This window comes from Salmo trutta, chromosome 8, assembly GCF_901001165.1.
Source record: "Salmo trutta chromosome 8, fSalTru1.1, whole genome shotgun sequence".
NCBI lineage: Eukaryota > Metazoa > Chordata > Actinopteri > Salmoniformes > Salmonidae > Salmo > Salmo trutta.
Genome location: NC_042964.1, coordinates 18,476,090 through 18,500,211, shown reverse-complemented (window position 1 = coordinate 18,500,211; position 24,122 = coordinate 18,476,090). Strand labels below are relative to the sequence as shown.

The 24,122-nt window shown below is 46.3% G+C and overlaps 1 protein-coding gene across 5 annotated transcripts in view; it reads right to left on the bottom strand.

Moving 5' to 3' along the window:
- Positions 1 to 8,771: 8,771 nt before the first annotated feature.
- The window catches only part of LOC115198357 (neuroligin-2-like), a 211,065-nt gene continuing 195,714 nt past the window's right edge, over positions 8,772 to 24,122 (bottom strand). For 3 of the 5 annotated variants that reach the window (XM_029760251.1, XM_029760254.1, XM_029760252.1), the window contains 5 exons: positions 21,103 to 21,303; positions 15,284 to 15,549; positions 14,773 to 14,926; positions 13,454 to 13,820; positions 8,772 to 10,034 (listed from right to left, as the gene is read on the bottom strand). In XM_029760251.1, coding sequence (XP_029616111.1) covers positions 9,203 to 10,034; positions 13,454 to 13,820; positions 14,773 to 14,926; positions 15,284 to 15,549; positions 21,103 to 21,303 — 1,820 coding nt within the window. In that variant the 3' untranslated portion in view covers positions 8,772 to 9,202. The remainder of the gene's footprint in view (positions 10,035 to 13,453; positions 13,821 to 14,772; positions 14,927 to 15,283; positions 15,550 to 21,102; positions 21,304 to 24,122) is intronic. The other 2 variants (XM_029760253.1, XM_029760255.1) reach the window with 1 other exon arrangement.

Genomic DNA, 24,122 nt, shown 5'->3' with positions numbered 1-24,122 from the left:
AGCCTGTACAGAATAAAAAATATTCCAAAACATGCATCAGGTTTGCAATAAGGCACTAAAGTAAAACTGCAAAAAATGTGGCAAAGAAATTTACTTTATGTCCTGAATACAAAGCGTTATGTTTGGGGCAAATCCAACAAGACATCACTGAGCACCACTTCATATTTTCAAGCATGGTGGTGGCTGCATCATGTTATGGCTATGCTTGTCATTAGCAAGGACTAGGGAGTTGTTTTATGATAAAAATGAACGGAATAGAGCTAAGCACTGGCAAAATCCTAGAGGAAAACTTGGTTGTCTGCTTTCCAACAGACAAATTCACCTTTCAGCAGGACAATAACCTAAAACACAAGGCCAAATATACACTGGTGTTGCTTACCAAGACAAAATTTAATGTTTCTGAGTGGCCTAGTTAGTTTTACAGTTTTTTTGACAGTTTTGACTTGCTTTCTAGCAATGATCAACAACCAAACTTGACAGAGCATGAATCATTTTTGAAAGAATAATGTGCAAATATTGTACATTCCAGGTGTGCAAAGCTCTTAGAGACTAACCCAGAAAGACTCACCGCTGCCAAAGGTGATTCTAACATGTATTGAATACTAATGTAAATTAGATTTTTCTGTATTTAATTTTTAATACATTTGCAAAAATGTCTAAACATGTTTTCACTTTGTCATTATGGGTTATTGTGTGTAGATGGGCGAGAATTGTTTTTATTTCATCCATTTAGAATTCAGGCTTTAACACAACAAAATATGGAATGAATCAAGAGGTATGAATACTTTCTGAAGGCACTGTATGTGCTGAGTTGCTTCTGGATGGGTTTCCTCTGGAGCTGGTGGATGGAGACGCGTCTAACATACCTCTGAGATGGGTGAGTGATGTGCTGCATCAGCTCAATGTCTTGGTGCAACCGAAGAACAAGATCCTGGTGGTAACTGTTCTAGGTGTTCAGAGCACGGGAAAGTCCACTCTATTGAACACAATGTTTGGAGTGCAGTTCGCAGTCAGTAGCGGCAGATGCACAAGAGGGGCCTTTATGCTGCTCATCAAAGTCAAAGACGACTTCAAGAAAGAGCTGAACTGCGACTTTGTTGTAATCATCGACACAGAAGGGCTGAAGTCGTCAGGGCTGGCACAGCTGGGTGACAGCTACAGTGCATTCGCAAATTATTCAGGCCCCTTGACTTTTTACACATTATGTTACGTTACAGCCTCATTCTAAAATTGATTCAATTGTTTTTCCTCATCAATCTACACACAATACCCCATAATGACAAAGCAAAAACAGTATTCAGACCCTTTGCTATGAGACTCGAGACATGAGCTCAGGTGCATCCTGTTTCCGTTGATCATCCTTGAGATGTTTCTACAACTTGATTGGACTCCACCTGTGGTAAATTCAATTGATTGGATATGATTTGAAAGGCTGTTGTGGAATTCTTACACAGGGACACTCAAAGTCAATCTTAAATGAATCATTGTTTATTGTCAGCGTGCTGGAGAGGTTCCAACAAACTTAATGCACCATAGTGAACGTCTGTCAGAAGCTCTGCTGGGGCAGTCCCAGCAGTTGTCTTATATACAGCTATACACAGACAAGTTATATTCACATGATTTAGCATAATTAATGAATTATTACCGTTTTGTTTCATTCATGTGACCGACCAATACTGGTTCATAACATGTGACAGACAAATACCTCACGAGGCCTCTTCTCTCTTAAGCTGAGACCTTGAAATTGAGATATTTTGTTCATTCTCAAAACAAGGTCTGTGCGTACTGTCAAATTGCGGCGACTGATAGTGAGGATTTGTACAGTCAGCCACTTGCATGAACACAGAAATTGGTTTATAGAACAGCTCATGAATAGAACACAGAAATTTGTTATAAGAAAAGCACAAGCATTAAAATTCTATTACATTCCATCCTCTTATCACTTGTGTGATAATAATCATTACATTTTACTGTAAGCATTTAGATTTTTGCTTCTATGTCAACATATCCTATACTCCTATTAAAGCAATGGAAATCAACACAGAAAAAAACCCAGACACTTCATCATTTCAAACCCTTCCTTCTGGGTTGTACAATCCAATTAGTATGGTAATACTATAATCATAATAAAGGTTTTACTTTATTAATGGGAGTGAGTATCAAAAATGCCCACACATACTGTACTTGGCAGACTCAATGAACAAGATCAGTGTCAGAAGGTAGCTGCAGAGTTCACCAACCTGTCTCAGACCTGCAGTAGAAACCTGTCACCAATTCTCTGGGTCCAGAAATTGTTGATGTAATGCTGACAGGACAGAATGCCTTTCAATTCAGCTCTCTGGGATTTTTCCAGTACACTATCCTGAAGGAACTCCTGTCAGGATTCAACTTGGACAACTACTAGTTTCCTGTGGGACCTCACAGTCAAGATATGGGCCCTTGAAATCTGCCCCAAGACTATAAGCAGAATAGGCACTCCATGGAATGGTACTTGCACTTGACCTTAGCTACTGGCCAAACAACATTGTGGGTGTTATTTGCATTGCTTAAAAGCAATTTACAGAAGACTTATTCCTTGAACTGAGCATGAATCAGTCTACCTGGGGTACTAGGGTCTGATGCTAAATCCATTTTTTTATGCTTTCAATGTTTAATAATTCAAATTCTGTAAGTAAACAAAGTTGAAAAGTTACTGCATTTTATTCATGCCTTATACGTTTTGTTGAATCCAAATGGTCATATTTTGAAAATAAATGTTTTCTTGACACATTTGTTTTGATTTTGTTTTGGTTCTCATGCGGTGAGTAGGATCAAACCACGCATTGCTATTACCCAATGACTGATGCTGATGCTATTCAGTCAAGTGTTGAAAAGCATCATTTTTCAAAAGGGCAATGTTCCCTCTCATTGTAATGTGCATAAACACATAAACACAGCAAAAGTTAGAAATTAAAATAAACTCATTCAAGTTTGCTTGTCTGTTTGCTTCTCTGTAAGAAAACCGTACTTATTAATATTAGCTGAATATTTACTAGTCTTATTACCTCAAAGCAGTATAAAAACAGTTTCTTGATGCAACATATTGGCAAGGTATTGGTATTCCACTGATGTATTCCAATAATCACATTGTTTGTAATGGAAAAATCTGGGTTCTAAATGGAGTTGAACAGGTGCAGTAGGCCAATGAAGAGGCATAGTCGACAGTCTGGCTATGAATGTCTTTAATGTTCCCCACATCAGAATCCCAGCATACAGTGTATCATAACTTCTAAAGTAAACAAATATCATCACCTTATTTATATAGTTTTACTTGACTTTTTTTAATTATAATATGTTTTTAAAATCCATTATTCACATGTTTTCTTCATCTCAAGTCTTGGGTTTCTGAATTCCACAAAGAAAAGTAAAAACAAGACAACAGGTGCAAATTTGACTATGCAGGCCTAACTGACACCCAGCTCAGAATGTTTCCCAGGGTTATTTGTCATGTGCTTCAGTACAACTGGACTCTCAGGTACCTCGACCGTAACATAGACGAACCTTTCTCTGTTTTGAAGGTCAACCATGACATGTAGTCACGAGCAAGGCAGGAAATTCACCTACGTGAAACATTGTTACCGTCTGCCTCTTTTAGTTCAGAACAGGTGTTTAACAGAGCATCACTCTGGCAAATCTATAAAACAGTGATAGCTGCTTAACAGATGGTGTTAATCATTGAACACTTAACAAAACTGGTTTTGCACCAAAAAAGTATGACTTTCTTCTTGTGCGGGAGATAATACATTAAAATCCAATATGGATTTTTTGGGGGTCGGGTCAATTGTTTTAAAGTCCTGTTAAACTAACACTATAGATATCAACTCCCTCTGCATTAGTCCTAACTAAGGCTACAACAAAATGGAGTACACACCTATGCTTACACACCAAATGAGCTATCCTAACACATACTCTCACATGTACACACTCACACTTCCTGGTCTATACCTATGTACATGCCTTGTCATGCAGTTCAACCATCTGCCCCCTAAGCAGCTCAATTCCCACCGCACCTTTCCACCTGGAAGGCAAGCTTAGCGGTACCGATAGCTTATGATGAGGTCACTGTAGTACAGATAGCACAACCTACATGAACAGGACACATATTGTACGTAACACAGTGTATTCAGGGGGACACGTGTCCCACCCGCAGTACGTGATTTCCGATAAGGCTAAAGACGTAGCCTGGTCCCAGATCTGTTTGTGCCGTCTTGTCAACTCCTAGTCGAGACAATGACCGTAGGAGTTGGCAAGACGGCACAAACAGATCTGGGAACAGGCTAGATCAGAGGCAACTTAGGTTACAAAAAGCCATCGTTTCTCGGTCTCCCTGTGGTTCTGGGGCTACACAACGGTAGGAGTCAACAGGGAGGGAATACACAAATTCCAAAAGCCACAAAGATGTTTTTAAAGGTGCATTCATTTTGATATATTTTTTTGCTTCTTGGCCATGTTTGTAGTTGCCACATGGGTGGTGGAAGTTACCGATTCCACCTTTAAGGTGTGCTGTATCATCATCCAGACTGGCTGGTGTGGTACACAGCTAATACAGGCCTGCAGTTATGCATGGCCCATTTGAATGTGGGAGAGACCCTATAACCAACAGCATAGAATGAGAACGGGTCAGTATCCCTGCTACGGTGTTCACCTAGTGCTTACACAGGTTGAGTAGTCAAGATGCTATGTAGACCACACTTTATGACTTTGTTCTGCATGTCCATTGTCTATCCACTTCTGAACAACTTTGTTAGTTACATGCACCGAAAGAGCTAATCGAACTAGAATCTCACTTTCCTGAATCTTTCGAAAAAGTCCAGTAGCGAATACATTTAAATGGCGTACGGTTAACATAAAACACGAGCTGGAGACCCCGTTTCAACTTGCACCTGTTGTCTCTGTTGTTGTCACAAAGTCATTTCATTCATTCACTCGAAAAAACAAACAAGAAACGTAATATTTACAAATATTTTTGACCGTTTGTTCTTACACTTAAAAATGTACAGTTTTGCTCCTCTTTTTTTTGACGTCTCTCTCTGTCGCAAAACGCTGTATTCCTCCACATTCCGAATGTTCAGAGGAAAGGTAGGTTGTTATGGCGATTGTGTCACCATGGCGCCCTCTAGTGTGTAAGCGTATAAAATAGACAAGGAAAAGAACAGAAAAAAAGGAAACAGCATCTGTCACTCTTCTATGGAACCCTGACCTGTTCACCGGACGTGCTACCTGTCCCAGACCTGCTGTTTTCAACTCTCTAGAGTCTAGAGACAGCAGGAGCGGTAGAGATACTCTGAATGATCGGCTATGAAAAGCCAACTGACATTTACTCTTGAGGTGCTGACTTGTTGCACCCTCGACAACTACTATGATTATTATTATTTGACCCTGCTGGTCATTTGTGAACGTTTGAACATCTTGGCCATGTTCTGTTGTAATCTCCACCCGGCACAGCCAGAAGAGGACTGGCCACCCCTCATAGCCTGGTTCCTCTCTAGGTTTCTTCCTAGGTTTTGGCCTTTCTAGGGAGTTTTTCCTAGCCACCGTGATTCTACACCTGCATTGCTTGCTGTTTGGGGTTTTAGGCTGGGTTTCTGTACAGCACTTTGAGATATCAGCTGAAGAAGGGCTATATAAATACATTTGATTTGATTCTATTGGTTGTAGTTCTGTTGTGTTGTATTTGTAGTAGTACTAGTTTCCTCTGCGACCCTCTTATTCACAGGATAAAAAGTTCACTAGGATCTAACGGCACAAAGACTTGATAGGACAGATCTATCTGATCGTTCCCACACCTGAAATAAGATCTCGGTGCCCTAGTCTGTCCACTGTCCGAGTCACATCTCACTCCCTTTCCCCTTTGTTTAAGGCTGTGATGATGACTTGGAGGCTTTGGGGCTCTCTCCCAGGTTTCATATTCTAGTCCAATAGCACATTTTATAGTAAGTCCATCTCCGTAGCTGAGAGAAAAGTTCCAGCATGTAAGTCCACTGACTCCCTCTGATTCCACACAACCCCAGTCTAGTCCTTGTTACAGTATATTGGTGCAGCGGATCACCTCCCGTATTTCCCCACCACACGCTGTCCCTCTCAGTTGGCCAGCACAGAGTATCTGACAACACCAACCTGTGTTCTCTCACAATGAAATAGTAACCAAAGAAACGTCTAAAGCTAAACACAAGCAGAGACAACACTGTCGCTAACGGTTTCTCACCGAGGATACTACACAGCGCTACAGTTCAGTTCAGTTGGATTAATCCTATTCACCCATCAGCCCCCTCTGCTGGCCATGTCATAGCATTACAGACGGAGGCGCTATCAACAGGCTTTCCCTTGACTTCTACGCGCACCTCCCTGTTCAAAAAAGGAAAGAGTAAAAACAGCTGATCACTTTGTTGTCCCTTGTTCTAAGGACCTCTTACTCTCCCCGTCCTCTTCCCAGCTCTGTTATCCCAGACCCTGTCTGATAGACCGCCAGTCCTTCCTCCGTGTGCTTAGAGTTCAATGTACAGCAGTGGAGCTAAGGGGACGTGAGAGCAGCAGAGTCAGCAGGGTGATGTGTCAGGGGTGAAGGGTCAGGAGACGCAGGGTTCAACGACGGTGCACGGTGAAGTTACGAGTTGAAACGTCGGCGATTCCTACTCTCAACTTTTCACAAAGATGGTTAGTTGAAATTGCATGTACAGCAGTCTTGAATCAGACGGGTGTTTACTGGTGGAGGAAAGGAGAAAGGGATGGGGAAAATAAACTGAGAGGGAGAACGGAGGAGTGTGTGTGTAAGCAGTTGTTTCCGGGGTTTCGCACCACGGGGAGGCGCCTCTGATATGAGATGTCTGTCTGTCTCCTTCCTCACACACATTCCATCTTCCTCCGTCATTCTGTCTGCCCTCTAATTACCCCTGGCCCTGTGAAGCTGAGCTGACATGTACTCACGCGCGCACGCACACAGGCGTTCATCAAACAGCATTTGTACGGGCTAGAAATCGAGGTGAAGATGGGAGGAGAGAAGGGGAGAGTGGGTAAAAGAAAGAGGGAGATGGAGAACTGTCCCTTTTCTTTCCTTCATTGTAACATAATTAGGAATGTAATGTTATATGAGGATCCAAGACTTGACTGTATGTTCCTTCCCACCCAGGACCCCTGAGAACTCTGGCAGGTTACACTTGATAAACAATAGGTCTACCTGCAGCATCAATACACCCTATTCCCTTTTGGCCAGAGCATAATGGACACCAATACCTCTAGGTTTGTGTCCAAAATGGCATCCTATTCCCTACATAGTGCACTACTTTTGGCCTGACTGGCCACAGTAGTGCACTATTAGGGAATAGGATGCCATTTCAGTGGCAGTCTATGGCTTCTACGCCTGCCATAATGAGTCACAGAGAGACAGGGGCCCAAGGCTCAGTGGATGGCCTGGTTATTACGAGAAAAATACAGAGCTGCTACAGTGGCACCAATAACTCACATTACATAAGAGGGGCCCTCAGGGGCCCTGGCTGGATGATAGCAGAGCAGGAGGATGTGAGAGAGAGAAAGGGGTCTTTATGTGATTGAAATGTAGTCTTGTTTTTTTTCTGTTTAGTGTTCTTAATGTAAAGTACATTGGATTGCACTCACTTTTATGAAATGTGTTGTATAAATAAAGATCTAATTGATTTAAAGGGGTAGTTGATTTGCTTGGGGTAGCATGTAGTCTGTAGTGCAATAGTAGACAGTAAGCAAAAAGGGTGGGAGATGATCAACATAAGTAATGTGTTGTATAATCAATGTGTATAATAATTGTATTTATTCATGTTTGGTCCAGTCAGGTTTTTCGTTGTTGTAAAGGATAATGTTCAAAATGAAAGAAGCACCGCTGCAGTGGTTTAGTGACGTGCCTCCAGATTTTTTTTCCTTGCAGAAAAAAAAATATGAAGAAAAAGCATATGAAATTGAGATAGAAATAGTTTCAAACAGGAGATGTGTGTGTGAATATTGACTATCCAGTGTCCTTTCCCCATCATCGTTTTTAAAAATAATTCATGCATAGATCCCCACTGAGAAAACCATTTCGATATTTTCTTCTTTGTACACATTTATATATAACTATATTTATATATAACTATATATAACTATATATAACTATATATATATATATATATATGTCTATATGTCTATATATTTAAAAATCTTTCCACAAAAAATAAGAACCGAAAGCAACAATCAATCAAACAAACAAACGTTGAAAAAAGATAACGAAAAAAGCACAAGATAGGCCAGTTTGGCACTTTTCATGAACACACAGTAAGTAGGCTATCTTGATACAGCTCAACACTCTTGATTCTATCTCAGTTCCCCTCCTATGGGAAAACAACACAGTACTTGGCACCAAGAATGCTGGTAGAAAGACGATATCAGAATACCGATATTTTCATGATATATACTTACTGTATGTACTGTACGCCTTGTATAAAAAAGGTTGTTTTAGAACTACAGAGGAGGGAAAGAGAGGAATGTAGAAAAGAGAAGAGACTCAAGTAAGCAGATGAGATGAGTAGAGAGATAGAGGTTTTCCAATATATCAGAAGGAAAGGGAACCAAACGCTTTACCTCACACTCCAAAAAACTATCCCAAATCAGTGGAGGCTGGTGGGAGGAGCTATAGGAGGACGGGCTCATTGTAAAGGCTGGAATGGAATAAATGGAACGGTGTCAAACACATCAAGCATATGGAAACCACATATTTGACTCTGTTCCATTCATTCCATTCCAGCCAGTACAATGACCCCGTCCTCCTATAGCTCCTCCCACCAGCCTCCTCTGTCCCCAACCCTATTACAGCACAGAAACCGAGAAAACGTGGGATGAAAAAACGACAAAATGAAATGCACAGTAAGAGGCAGAGGATCATCCTGTGGGCAGGTTTGGGGGCTGTCAGGATCAGAGAATACGAGACCCTCTCAAAATATCTCAACACCCTCAATAACACCTGCTGCCCCTGCAGTTCAGCTGCACTTCCACCTAACCCCAGCAAGGTTGTGCTGTAGGAAGGACACAGCATCAGGGCAGCAGGCTGACGGTTGGAGAAACAGAGAGTAAGAGAGAGAGAGAGAAATCCATAGCGATCCAATAGAGGTAAACCAGAGTGTGTAGTTGGTCCTCCGGTCCCCCAGGGGGAGCTGTAGCTCTACTATACGCGTGTGGTGGAGTGGGGATGGGGCAGGGTGTTGTTGTGGCCGGTGCTGGGGTAGGTGTTGAAGGGGTGGAGGGGCTGCATGCCGGTGATGGTGCTGGGGATCATGGTGATGGTGTTGGGGGTCATGAGGGGCACGTCGTCTGGGGCCCTCCGCAGGGCCAGGGTGTAGTCGGGCGGACAGGAGGGCCGCAGGATGTCGTGGGGCCGGAGGGGCTCCATGTCGTGGTGCGGGTCGTGCTCCGAGTGCTTCATCTGCAGGGACATGATCTCTTCCTCCTGGCTGTGTGCCAGGTCGTTGGCAGGCCCACCGTGGCGCTGCGGAGACAGCCGGTGGCGCCGCATCTCCTGACGCTTGTCCCGCTTGTAGTAGAGCGCGGCAAATGCCAGGATGTTGAGGAAGAGCAGCGACGCCCCCACTGCCACGGTCACCGACAGCTCTGTGGAATAATCCCGCGTGTCACCGGGGAAGAGGTCCAGTCTGGGCCGCTCTGATCCGTAGGGCTCCACGGGGTCAGGGAAGGTGGGGTAGGGGTGGCCCGTGGTGCGGGTTTTGGGCTTCCAGGGACCCCCGGGGGGGCGAGTGCTGCCTGGAGGTAGCCTGGTGGTGGTGGGGTTCAGGACTTCATGGAGGGAGTGTAAATGAGGGACCAGCTCCAGCCAGAAGGCCACCTTGTTGGCTCGGTAGTTGTCCCTGACGCGGGGCTTCAGGCCGATGTGAAGGTACTGCTTGTCCTTGGAGTTGAACTTGGTCCAGATGACCTCCTCGAAACGGTTGGGCTTGGTGTGGATGAACTTGGTGTCCTGAGGCACTGGCAGATTGGGGTCCCTGGAGGAGAAAGAGGATGAATCTCACTCAGGTGATTTCAATCAACGCCCTGACACCTTGAGGCTGTTCGGAGGGGGGGGTGCTCTTAATGTTTGGTATACTCAGGGGGGTGCTCTTAATGTTTGGTACACTCAGGGGGGTGCTCTTAATGTTTGGTATACTCAGGGGGGTGCTCTTAATGTTTTGTACACTCAGGGGGGTGGTCTTAATGTTTGGTACACTCAGGGGGGTGCTCTTAATGTTTGGTACACTCAGGGGGGTGCTCTTAATGTTTGGTATACTCAGGGGGGTGCTCTTAATGTTTGGTATACTCAAGGGGGTGCTCTTAATGTTTGGTATACTCAGGGGGGTGCTCTTAATGTTTTGGACACTCAGGGGGGTGCTCTTAATGCTTTGTACACTCAGGGGGGTGCTCTTAATGCTTGGTATACTCAGGGGGGTGCTCTTAATGTTTTGTACACTCAGGGGGGTGGTCTTAATGTTTGGTACACTCAGGGGGGTGCTCTTAATGTTTTGTATACTCAGGGGGTGCTCTTAATGTTTTGTACACTCAGGGGGTGCTCTTAATGTTTGGTACACTCAGGGGGGTGCTCTTAATGTTTGGTACACTCAGGGGGGTGCTCTTAATGTTTGGTACACTCAGGGGGGTGCTCTTAATGTTTTGTACACTCAGGGGGGTGCTCTTAATGCTTGGTATACTCAGGGGGGTGCTCTTAATGTTTTGTACACTCAGGGGGGTGGTCTTAATGTTTGGTACACTCAGGGGGGTGCTCTTAATGTTTGGTATACTCAGGGGGGTGATCTTAATGTTTGGTACACTCAGGGGGGTGCTCTTAATGTTTTGTACACTCAGGGGGGTGCTCTTAATGTTTGGTATACTCAGTGTATACTTCACTGTTAAACAACCTGATGAATTTGATACAAACCAACATTAAAACAATTTATACATTCAAAATCAGAAGAAATTTAATTTAGCTTTTTTACATACAGTATGATACTCTTGTTAGGGCTGCAAATCATAGACATGGGGGTCTGGATAGACGAAGTACTGTATCACGGAAAATCTGCATAAAAATGGTAAGGTAATTTCCAATTGAACCGACATATGCAGTGTTTACCCTGAATGTAGCTACCGCGACCGCGGGAACAGTGCCATTAATTGCCAATCGCGCTATAAAGTGGATCTTCAGCACTAAGGGTTGAATAGAGCCCTAAATGAAATAGTCCTCAAGAGGAGGGAGAACAAACAAAACACCATTCTCATCCTCTATCTTCTACCACCTACCCCCTATCACCCACCTATCACCCACCTATCACCCACCTACCTACCTATCTACCTACCACCAACCACCAAACAACCATCTACCAACCAACCACCTATCACCAACCACCTACCAACCAACGACCTTCCACCTACCCACCTTCCCACCAACAACCACCAAACAACCATCTACCAACCAACCACCTATCACCAACCACCTACCAACCAACGACCTTCCACCTACCCACCTTCCCACCAACCACCTATCCAACAACCACGAACCCAGCAACCACATACCACCAAACCAACCAACCAACCACCTACCAACCAACCACCTACCACCTACCCACCAACCTACCCAACACCCACCTACCACCGTCCCACAAACCACCTACCAACCAACTACCCACCAACCACCTTCCCACTAACCACCGTCCCACAAACCACCTTCCCACCAACCATCTACTACCTACCCACTTTCCCACCAACCAGCTACCCACCAACGATCTACCCACCAACGATCTACCCACCAACGACCTACCCACCAACGATCTACCCACCAACGATCTACCCACCTTCCCACCAACCACCTACCCACCTTCCCACCAACGATCTACCCCCCAACCACCTTCCCACCAACCACCTACCCACCAACCACCTTCCCACCAACCACCTTCCCACCAACCACCTTCCCACCAACCACCTACCCACCAACGACCTACCCACCAACGACCTACCCACCAACCACCTTCCCACCAACGATCTACCCACCAACGACCAACCACCTACCCACCAACGATCTACCCACCAACGATCTACCTACCAACCAACCAACCACCTACTCACCAACCACCTTCCCACCAACCACCTACCCACCAACCACCTTCCCACCAACCACCTTCCCACCAACGACCTACCCACCAACCACCTTCCCACCAACCACCTACCCACCAACCACCTTCCCACCAACCACCTTCCCACCAACCACCTACCCACCAACCACCTACCCACCAACCACCTTCCCACCAACCACCTTCCCACCAACCAGCTACCCACCAACGATCTACCCACCAACAACCTACCCACCAACCACCAACCACCTACCCACCAACGATCTACCCACCAACGACCTACCCACCAACCAACCAACCGCCTACCCACCAACCACCTACCCACCAACAACCTTACCACCTACCCACCAACGACCTTCCCACCAATCACCTACCACTTACCCACCAACCACCTACCACCAACCACCGTCACACCAACCACCTTCCCACCAACCAACCACCTACCAACCAACCACCGTCCCACAAACCACCATCCCACAAACCACCTTCCCACAAACCATCTACTACCTACCCACTTTTCCACCAACCAGCTACCCACCAACGATCTACCCACCAACAACCTTCCCACCAACCCACCAACCACCTACCCACCAACGATCTACCCACCAACAACCATCTACCCACCAACAACCATCTACCCACCAACAACCATCTACCCACCAACGACCTTCCCACCAACGACCTTCCCACCAACGACCTTCCCACCAACGACCTTCCCACCAACGACCTACCCACCAACGACCTACCCACCAACGACCTTCCCACCAACCACCTACCCACCAACGATCTACCCACCAACGATCTACCCACCAACAACCTACCCACTAACCACCAACGACCTTCCCACCAACCCACCAACCACCTACCCACCAACGACCTTCCCACCAACGACCTTCCCACCAACGACCTTCCCACCAACGACCTTCCCACCAACCACCTACCCACCAACGATCTACCCACCACCAACCATCTACCCACCAACGACCTACCCACCAACGACCTACCCACCAACAACCAACCAGCTACCCACCAACGATCTACCCACCACCAACCATCTACCCACCAACGACCTACCCACCAACGACCTACCCACCAACGACCTACCCACCAACCTCCTACCCACCAACCACCTACCCACCAACGATCTACCCACCAACAACCTACCCACTAACCACCAACCACCTACCCACCTACCTACCTACCATTTACTCACTTACCCACCTACCATTTACCCACCTACCACCTACCCATCAGCCACCTACCCACCTACCATTTACCCACCTACCACCTACCCATCAGCCACCTACCCCGTCTTAGCGAAGTTAGTCCAATATGTCATGACTACAGCACTGAGCATGACATCATTCTTAGAGAAGTTGCAGGGGAAGAGGTCGGTGGCTCCGATCATGGGCACCCCGAACACGTAGGGGATCTCATCCCCGTGGGCCGCGTCCGCCCACTCCGGCCGCGTCTCCGTCTGACAGTGGTGGTAGAAGGTGTAGAAGTAAACGGGAGACTGGAACTCGGCGTGCAGTTTGGCCGTGGCCACCGCCGGCGCCACCCACTGGTGGTCCGTGAATAAGGCGAGGAGGGTTTTTCTCCTCATGTCTCCGTTGTCACGGTCGGCCCAGTCGGTGTACATGAACTTAATGGTCTCCCTCAGGATGTCCTTACCTAGAGGGGAGGAGAGGGAGGATGGGAGGAAGAGCGGGGGGAGGTGTGAGACGAGAGAGAGATATTAGACATGGATAGAGTGAGAGTTGAAGAGAGACAGAAAGAGATGTAGGTAGATAATAAGCAAAAGGAAGCGAGAAAGGGAAAGATACATTGAGAGAGAAAGAGAGGGTTAAGAGAGGGGAAAGAGAGGGAAGAGAGGGAAAAGTAAGGGAGGAGTCAGAGAAAAAGGCAAATGTTAGTGAATTGAAGTTTGAATAGAAGATTTTACCAAACAGTAAACCACAGAACTTGGCTTTGGGAAACACTGTTCCTCTCTGTTCCTATAGTCACTGGTTATATACAGTGACTATAGAAAGTCTACACATCCTTGAACTTTGGTGCAAATCCAACAATACAACACTGACTAACTGCCTCCTTATTTTCAAGCATGGTGATGCAGCATCATTTTTATGGGTATGCCTGACATCGGCAAAGACTGGGGAGTTTTTCAGGATGAAGATAAACGGGATGAAGCTAAGAACAGCTAAGAACAAAATTCTAGAGGAAAACCTAGTTTAGTTTGCTTTACACCAGAGACTGGGAGAGGAATTCACCTTTCAGCAGGACAACAGCCTTAAACACAAGGCCAAATCTACACTGGAGTTGCTTACCAAGAAGACAGTGAATGTCCCTGAGTGGCCAAGTTACAGTTTTGACTTAAATTTGTGGCAAGACTTGAAAATTGCTATCTAGCCATGATCCTCAGCACCTAATAGAGCTTGAATAATTCTGAAAAGAATAATGGGGAACTATTGGGCGATACAGGTATGGAAAGCTCTTATGAGACTTACCCAAGAAGACTCACATCTGTAATCGCTGCCAAAGGTGTTTTCTAACATGTATTCTCATTATATTGTTACACAATACCTTCTGAAAAACGGTACATTAATAGGTACATAGAAGTCCTTACCCTCAGGATAGCCGTAGAGATTGTCCACAAAGTTAGAGATGGTGTAGTCGAACGCTGCAGCTGAGATCCCATCGTTGTCTTCACTGTCGTCTACAAACTTGAGCCCCTCTCCCTGGTTCACTCCTATCAGGATGTCATAGTTCAGGAACTCCCCCTAGTGGCAGAAAATGAGAAGGACACGTTAGGTCTATAAATGCATTAGACGTGGATGAGATGAGTTGTGCTGCCCCATAAAATTTTAAGCACTTTGGGCACCTTAAAAAGAGCATTAAACACCAAAAAGCCTCAAATATGAAACTGTCTTCAATTACACTGAACCATTACAGTAATGTTTTATCATAATCATTATCTTTTTACATTTTACCCTTGGTAAATCTCGGCTTGGGCTTTCATCACAACCAATAAAGTACCTCTGTCTCTGCAGTCAGAGAGCTGAGACTAATATACACGCACGGACACACGCACACACACGCACACCCACCCACCCACCCACACCCACCCACACACCCACCTGCTGCATGAGTATCTCAGGGTCGTCCGGCACCACGTCTCCGTCCACTACGGGTCCAAAGGCGATGTGGTAACGGGCCGGCTGAATGTCCTGATCCACCAGCTCCCTGAAGTTCTTCTTCCTCAGGCAGTCCACCAATTCTGCCGTCTCCGAGTGGCTGCAGCCCACTTTCCGGGCCAGGATCTTGGTGTACTTCAGGGGCTGGTAGTTGACCGACCAGCTGGAGATGGCTGAGCCACTCTGGGCTATGGCCCTCTGGAACAACCCTGGAGGAGAGAGAGAGTGGAAGGAGAAGTTATACAACTGAATCTGTAAGGTGGCGCTTTCATGAACGCCCAACGTAATATCAGGAGCTGGACAAAAAGAATATCCTATACGTCAGGAAAAGATGAGAGTGCATTCACTTTTTTTTAAGTCAAAGCGTGCTATACATGTAGGTCACTAGAGCAGCAACCATGGGTGCATCTCAATAGACTAACGTGGAATCCTCTCATTGCCTCCTTTCTTTCCGGGAAGAGAGAAGTTAATACTGTACTTTGAACAATCTGAAAAGTTCAGACTTGGGGAAGAGATTGAGAATACTTAGGTTGTGAAAGTTTGTTCCTTTTACCCTCCACAGATTTGTCTTTGTTTTCCCCTGTATTTTACTCACTGTAAGAAATCAGAGAGAAAGTCATGTGCTTCTAACTCCAACAATCTCAGACTTGAAATGATATGATACAGCCCAGACTGGGAAATCGATGGGGGACTACACAGTCTGCTTCTAAAAGAAACTTTTCCTTCCTCTTTTCCACAGATTTCTCTCTCTGTCTCTCTCTTTTCTATTTCTCTCCGTCGGTCCTGTGCCTCGTAACAGGAGGGGGCTCTCATCCCTCCCTACTGTTCCTCCTTCGTCTCGCTCTCTTCCTCCGCACTCCTTTCCTCTCCTGTAGATTCCTGGTGAATTATTAAGCAGTGACGCAGAGCAGAGCCCCCATTTCCCAGGGAGTTTATTAGGAAGTGTATGACTCAGACACGAGCTAGCCCTACCTGCTAGCATTACTCCTCATAGAAGAGAGAGGGAGAGAGAGAGAGAAAGAGAGACAGAGAAAGAGAGAGAGAGAGGAAGAGAGAAAGGGTGGGCGGGGGGAGAGAAGGAGAGGGAGTTGAAGAGTGGGGTGAGAAAGTTAGTAAGAAGCGATAGAGTAAGAAAAAGAATGAGGGAGATAAAAGGCTGAGATATACAAGTGACAAAAGGGCTCATGCAGTGCCGTCGGAAAGTATTCAGATCCCTTGACTTTTTCCACATTTTAGGTTACAGCCTTATTCTAAAATTGATTAAATTGTTTCCCCCCCCCCATCAATCTACACACAATACCTCATAATGACAAATCAAAAACAGGTTTATAGAAATGTTTGCTAATTTATAAATGAAAAAATGAAATATCACATTCACTTAAGGATTCAGAACCTTTACTCAGTACTTTGTTGAAGCACCTTAGGCAGCGATTACAGCCTCGAGTCTTCTTGGGTATGACACTAAAAGCTTGGCACACCTGTATTTGGGGAGTTTCTCCCATTCTTCTCTGCAGATCCTCTCAAGCTCTGTCAGGTTGGATGGGGAGCGTTGCTGCACAGCTATTTTCAGGTCTCTCCAGAGATGTTCGATCAGGTTCAAGTTCGGGCTCCGGCTGGGCCACTCAAGGACATTCAGAGACTTGTCCCGAAGCCACTCCTGCGTTGTCTTGGCTGTGTGCTTAGGGTTGTTGTCCTGTTGGAAGGTGAACCTTCGCCCCAGTCTGAGGTCCTGAGCGCTCTGGAGCAGGTTTTCATCAAGGATCTCTCTGTACTTTACTCCGTTCATCTTTGCCTCAATCCTGACTAGTCTCCCAGTCCCTGCAGCTGAAAAACATCCTCACAGCATGATGCTGCAAACACCATGCTTTACCGTAGGGATGGTGCCAGGTTTCCTCCAAACGTTACGCTTGGAATTCAGGCCAAAGAGTTTAATCTAGGTTTCATCAGACCAGAGAATCTTGTTTCTTGTGATCTGAGAGTCTTTAGGTGCCTTTGGCAAACTCTAAGCGGGCTGTTATGTGCCTTTTACTGAAGAGTGGCTTCCGTCTGGCCACTCTACCATAAAGGCCTGATTGGTGGAGTGCAGCAGAGATGGTTGTCCTTCTGGAAGGTTCTCCCATCTCCACAGAGCAACTCTGGAGCTCTGTCAGAGTGACCATCGAGTTCTTGGTCACCTCCCTGACCTCCCTTCTCCCCCGATTGCTCAGTTTGGCCGGGCGGCCAGCTCTAGGAAGAGTCTTGGTGGTTCCAAACTTCTTCTATTTAAGAATGATGGAGGCCACTGTGTTCTTGGGGACCTTCAATACTGCAGACATTTTTTGTTACCCTTCCCCAGATCTGTGCCTCAACACAATCCTGTCTCGGAGCTCTATGGACAATTCCTTCGACCTCATGGTGTGGTTTTTGCTCTGACATGCACTGTCAACTGTGGGACCTTATATAGACAGGTGTGTGCCTTTCCAAATCATGTCCAATCAATTGAATTTACCACAGGTGGACTACAATCAAGTTGTATAAACATCTCAAGGATGATCAATGGAAACAGGATGCACCTGAGCTCAATTTTGAGTCTCATAGAAAAGGGTCTGAGTACTAATGTAAATAAGGTATTTCTGTTTTTCATTTTGTATTAATTTGCAAAAATGTCTATGGGGTATTGTGTGTAGATTGCTAAGGATGTTTTATTTAATCCATTTCAGAATAAGGCTGTAACGCAACAAAATGTGGAAAAAGTCAAGGGGTCTGAATACTTTCCGAAGGCACTGTATGTATTTAATCCTAAATCATAATAATCAATGTATTTCTTTACTCTATCCCTCTCTCATACTCCCTTCCTCTACCTCTCCTCACTCCGCCTCTCTCATCATAACGATCTGTATCTCCCCTCCCCTCCTCCCCCATTCACCTCTCCTCCATAAACTCATGTATATCATGGCACTGTTCATTTGCTGACTGGTGGGATGGCATGATTGGCGTTCTTCGAGGGGAGCAGGAATGTTCCTTACCTGGCGGCCCGGGGGCTTTGAGTGACAGGTGGAGGAGTAGTCTGGAGGGCTGGGGTTAGATGACGATGATGATGAAGATGGGTTTGACAGCAGAGAGGTCAGGTTGCAATGTATTGGTGAGTGGCAGCAGAGGAGACGAGTCAATGGCAAGACGAGAGATGACGGAGGACATGAAGATTAAGGTGTGAGGGGAAGAGAGAACATGAAGGTTAGGGTGTGAGGGGTGGAGAGAACATGAAGGTTAGGGTGTGAGGGGAGGAGAGAACATGAAGGTTAGGGTGTGAGGGGTGGAGAGAACATGAAGGTTAGGGTGTGAGGGGTGGAGAGGACATGAAGGTTAGGGTGTGAGGGGAGGAGAGAACATGAAGGTTAGGGTGTGAGGGGAGGAGAGGACATGAAGGTTAGGGTGTGAGGGGAGGAGAGGACATGAAGGTTAGGGTGTGAGGGGTGGAGAGAACATGAAGGTTAGGGTGTGAGGGGTGGAGAGAACATGAAGGTTAGGGTGTGAGGGGAGGAGAGGACATGAAGGTTAGGGTGTGAGGGGTGGAGAGAACATGAAGGTTAGGGTGTGAGGGGTGGAGAGGACATGAAGGTTAGGGTGTGAGGGGTGGAGAGGACATGAAGGTTAGGGTGTGAGGGGAGGAGAGAACATGAAGGTTAGGGTGTGAGGGGTGGAGAGAACATGAAGGTTAGGGTGTGAGGGGAGGAGAGAACATGAAGGTTAGGGTGTGAGGGGTGGAGAGGACATGAAGGTTAGGGTGTGAGGGGTGGAGAGGACATGAAGGTTAGGGTGTGAGGGGAGGAGAGAACATGAAGGTTAGGGTGTGAGGGGAGGAGAGGACATGAAGGTTAGGGTGTGAGGGGTGGAGAGAACATGAAGGTTAGGGTGTGAGGGGTGGAGAGGACATGAAGGTTAGGGTGTGAGGGGAGGAGAGAACATGAAGGTTAGGGTGTGAGGGGAGGAGAGAACATGAAGGTTAGGGTGTGAGGGGTAGAGAGAACTTGAAGGTTAGGGTGTGAGGGGTGGAGAGGACATGAAGGTTAGGGTGTGAGAGGTGGAGAGGACATCAAGGTTAGGGTGTGAGGGGTGGAGAGAACATGAAGGTTAGGGTGTGAGGGGAGGAGAGAACATGAAGGTTAGGGTGTGAGGGGAGGAGAGAACATGCATACTATACAGGCTGTTTACTCACAGTCTCATGCACACACACACCTGCATGCACCCACACGCACAAAAGCATGCATGTACACATGTGTACACTCACACACACGATCATGCTCGCGCGCGCACACCACACACACACACACACACACACACACACACACACACACACACACACACACACACACACACACACACACACAAATGTGAGTTATTACTGTATGGCGGTCAGGTTGATCTTCAGACACAGAGACACACAGAGTGATGATTGAAACACTCACAATACACACTCATATCTCTCTCTCTCCTGCTTTTAACTCTCTCCCTCTCTCTCATCTCTCTCGTTCTCTCCTTTTATCTCTCTCCCTCTCTCCGTCTCTCTTGTTCTCTCCTCCTTTTATCTCTCTCCCTCTCTCTCCGCCTCTCTTGTTCTCTCCTCTCTCTCTGTCTCTGTCTCTCTTGTCCTCTCCTCCTTTTATCTCTCCCCCTCTCTCATTCTCTCCTCCTTTTCTCTCTCCCTCCCTCTCGTTCTCTCCTCCTTTTATCTCTCCCTCTCTCTCTCCATCCCTCTCTCCTCATTTTCTCTCTCTCTCCCTCCCTCTCGTTCTCTCCTCCTTTTATCTCTCCCTCTCTCTCTCCATCCCTCTCTCCTCATTTTCTCTCTCTCCCTCCCTCTCGTTCTCTCCTCCTTTTATCTCTCCCTCTCTCCGCCTCTCTCGTTCTCTCCTCCTTTTATCTCTCACCCTCTCTCTCCGCCTCTCTCGTTATCTCCTTTTGTCTCTCTCCCTCTCTCGTTCTCTCCTCCCTCTCTCTCCCTCCCTCTCTCCTCCTTTTATCTCTCTCTCCCTCTCTCATCTCTCTTCACCTTTTATCTCTCTCCTCCTTTTATCTCTCTCCCTCTCTCCATCTTTTATCTCTCTCCTTTTATCTCTCTCTCCCTCTATCAGAGTTTACCTGGTAGTGTAATAGCTGTGATCAAAGCATGAGAGTGTGTGTCGAGGTTTCCTTGCAGGTCATTGGACCACATTGCTCCCAATTTAAACTGTGAGTCTCTGTCTCAAATTGCACTCTATTCCTTAAGTAGTCCACTACTTTTTGCTCAGATACTCTATGTGGAATAAGAAGGTGTCACACAGTCGGAGTCAGTCTGAGCTCACTTTGAACCAGTCCATCCCTCCTACTCCTCTTGAGTGAGTACCCACATCGCATACTCCCAATTTCACATTTACTATGATTCAACCAGGTACGTAGACAGAGAGTATGAATGAAAATTGAATTGACTTTTCAGTGATGGTACAATCTACCCACAAGACAATTGGATGCGCCTAACTTTTCCATAGAATGACCAGACCAATCTACCCTCTAGTCTTCCAGTGAATACCAACACTGTACGTTTTCTCTTATTCTACCAGGTTAAGAATACTGAAATTATATTGTAGTATATTTGATTATATGAGGAGACACCCTGGGAACTCACTTTCAACCAACCTGTCCTTTTGAGTAACCAAACGGTTCACTGAATGATCCTTATTCTACCAGGCAAGGGTTAAGTAGACTGAGAAGTAAATCAAATCAAATCAAGTAAGAATGTGACCCACCAGTGTGCCCCTTACCCTCGGAGTGGTGCGAGAGGATGAGCAGGTTGACGCAGGACGCCCCCGCCCCGGAGCCGAAGATGGTGATGCGCTCGGGGTCGCCCCCAAAATGGCCGATGTTCTCATTGAGCCAACGCAGGGCCTGGATCTGGTCCAACAGACCATAGTTCCCCTTGGCTGACTGGTCGCCTGTACTCAGGAAGCCTGTAGAGAAGAGAGGGGGGAAGGTGGAGGGCAGGAGGAGGAAGGAAAGGGGAAGTAGGTAGAGAAAAGAGAGAGGGACCGAGGAAAGGTAGAAGGTAGGGAAAGAGAGAGAGAGGAGATAAACAAGGCGACATCGTCAATAGAACGTTTATTTTAACAATAATGTCAAATATTCTGCCGTCTGGCCGGTAAAATCAGCTTTTGAATAGAAGCGTATTGGGTCACTAGAAACAGCAGAAGAGAGTGGGAAGGAGGGAGGGAGGACGTCAGCAACAATAACCTGGAATGAAGGCGTGGCCCGTCATTCATTTCCTGACGCTGTTTAGGTACGGTACGCAACTAAAGGAATCAGCAGCTTTTTAAAGCTCCAAACTCCCCTCTCTCCAATGTTTACATACCCTTACCCTTGGTAACCACCCTTCAGGGTCTACCCATGTATTCTCCAGTCACCTACCCTCTCACATATTTAGATAAAGGGGGTATAAAATAAAACCAAGGGCTGTTAATATATAAACTGGTGCAATACTAGATGAAAGCCTCAGCTCCATATCAATAGCCTTTAAAATAGCTGGGGTAAGGAGCGCTTGTTAAGGGGAAGGGAGAAGAGAGGATAGATAGTGGGTGTTCTGTGGCTATGAGGTGGCCCCGGATAGAGAGAGAGAGAAAGAGAGAGAGGCACAGGGTTTCGTGTGTGTGTGTGTGTGTGTGTGCGCGCGCGTTTCATCTGCCTCCAAGACACCAGGGGTTGGTTCCCGAGCAGGGGGAGGCTGATCAAAGAGCTGACACTACAGAGAAGACTCTCTCTCTCACACACACACACACACACACACACACACACACACACACACACACACACACACACACACACACACACACACACACACACGCTGGGGTTGTCTCCCTTTAACACACACCTAAGTCTTTATGCCTCTTATTGAATCAGGTGGACAATGAATAAACATACGGACACACAAACATGTGATACATGGGTTTGGTATGTGTGTGAGGGTGAGTGTTCGTGTGTGCTCACGCCTGCCTGTGTGCACGGGGGTACGTGCTTCCCCTGTCTCTTTAGTGTGTCTCTGACCGTTGGATCACCCTCACCCTGTCTATACCCAGTGTGTATTCATTCTGTAGGGTGCTGCCTGCCAGTAATGCCAGGGCTGCCAGTGGGTCTCCTGTGTGTGTGTCCATAGGTGCAGTGTGTGTGTGTGTGTGTGTGAAGGGAACAGCTGTGTCTGCCTGGCTCTGAATAATCATGCTGGATACGGCTTCCAATATTTACACACACACACATCTACAGTACACACCACACACACACACACACACACACACACACACACACACACACACACACACACACACACACACACACACACACCACACACCACACACACACACACAGTTTCGTAGGAGTGTTGGAATAAACACATGTATCAACACACACATACACACATACACGCTCTCCAATCCTTCCATTTGCAGCAAGGTGTCAAATCAAAAGAGGACCGTCACCCTCTCCCAGAAGTTTGGTTGGTGTGAATTCAGATAAATATAACTGAAACGATGTTGCATAAAGCTTACTTCATTTGAACAATACACATTTTCACTGCATCAGAGATCGCGTACACAGGCGTTTCGGCTTGTTGGTCTACTTCAGTGTGTAGGTACAAATCTTTTCCATTCAAAACAGCATTTGCAGGAAACCCAGGCGAGCAACCGATGAGCAGCAGGTGCTTCTAATCAGGGTTGCCAACTTACCTGCCAATCAGGGATGATTCTCCTCTGGTCTACCTGTATACAAGTTAGTGACAAAGAAATACAGAATTCTATAGTGTATGGGTGCGGGCACGAAGGGCAATTGAGGGACATCAGGCATGAACCATTCATGAATCAATTGCTTTAGGTGTCCGCTCACTTGGATACATTATATCAATTCATGAGATAACTTACCACATAGGACATCAGGCCCTTCATAAATAAGTGGGGCTAAGTCATAAATTATGTGCAAAATCTGATACGGACAGTGTTCTTGTATAACAGTCTAAATTTGGCCTGAAGGCAGGAGGGGAAATCTGGTTCTTCGTTTAAACCATGTGGGGATACGGAATTTCATTGATATATCTCTTTCAATCACCTCTTTTCATTCGTTCCATAAAGTGTCTCGCCAACAGGCGAGGCGATGTGTTTGACGTCTGACAGCGGATTCATGTTCCCCAAGAATGACTTCCAAGGGATGTTCATCCAATATGAAGCCAATCGCAAGAACACCTAAATCGCGCCTTTAGCTGCGCAAGTTAGACATCACTTCCTCTCATAGGTCCTATGGGGGGCGTACATGATCGACAGGGGAACACCCTTTTCCCGAAGGCCTCCTTTCTCTCTCTGACCACGTCTGATGGAACTAATACGTTTGATAGATTTCTTGATCGTTCAAGGTGAACAAAGATGGATCTAGAGGGGAAGAATTGAAAGGAGGAGTCCGATGACAGTGTTTGCCAGTGCTTACTGGCAAAAGACTTGATGCCATCACTGCTGTCACTGAAAGTGAGCCGATAGTTTACAGAAAACGGTTTCTTCTTTTTTTCTTTCTTTCTTGGGATTGATGATGTAACTGGCTCCCGTTCAAGCTTTTAACTTGTTTTGGAGCGTTATCCAGCCAGGTATCGGGGGAGTACCCTCTCGCGCGGAGACGCTCAAGGAGAGAGTATGATTGTCTATCATATTCTTCCTCTGTGTCACAGACGCGACGCAGCCTATGAAGTTGGCTTACTGGTAAACCTCTTTGTGGAATGGTAACGATCAGCTGTAACGATAGT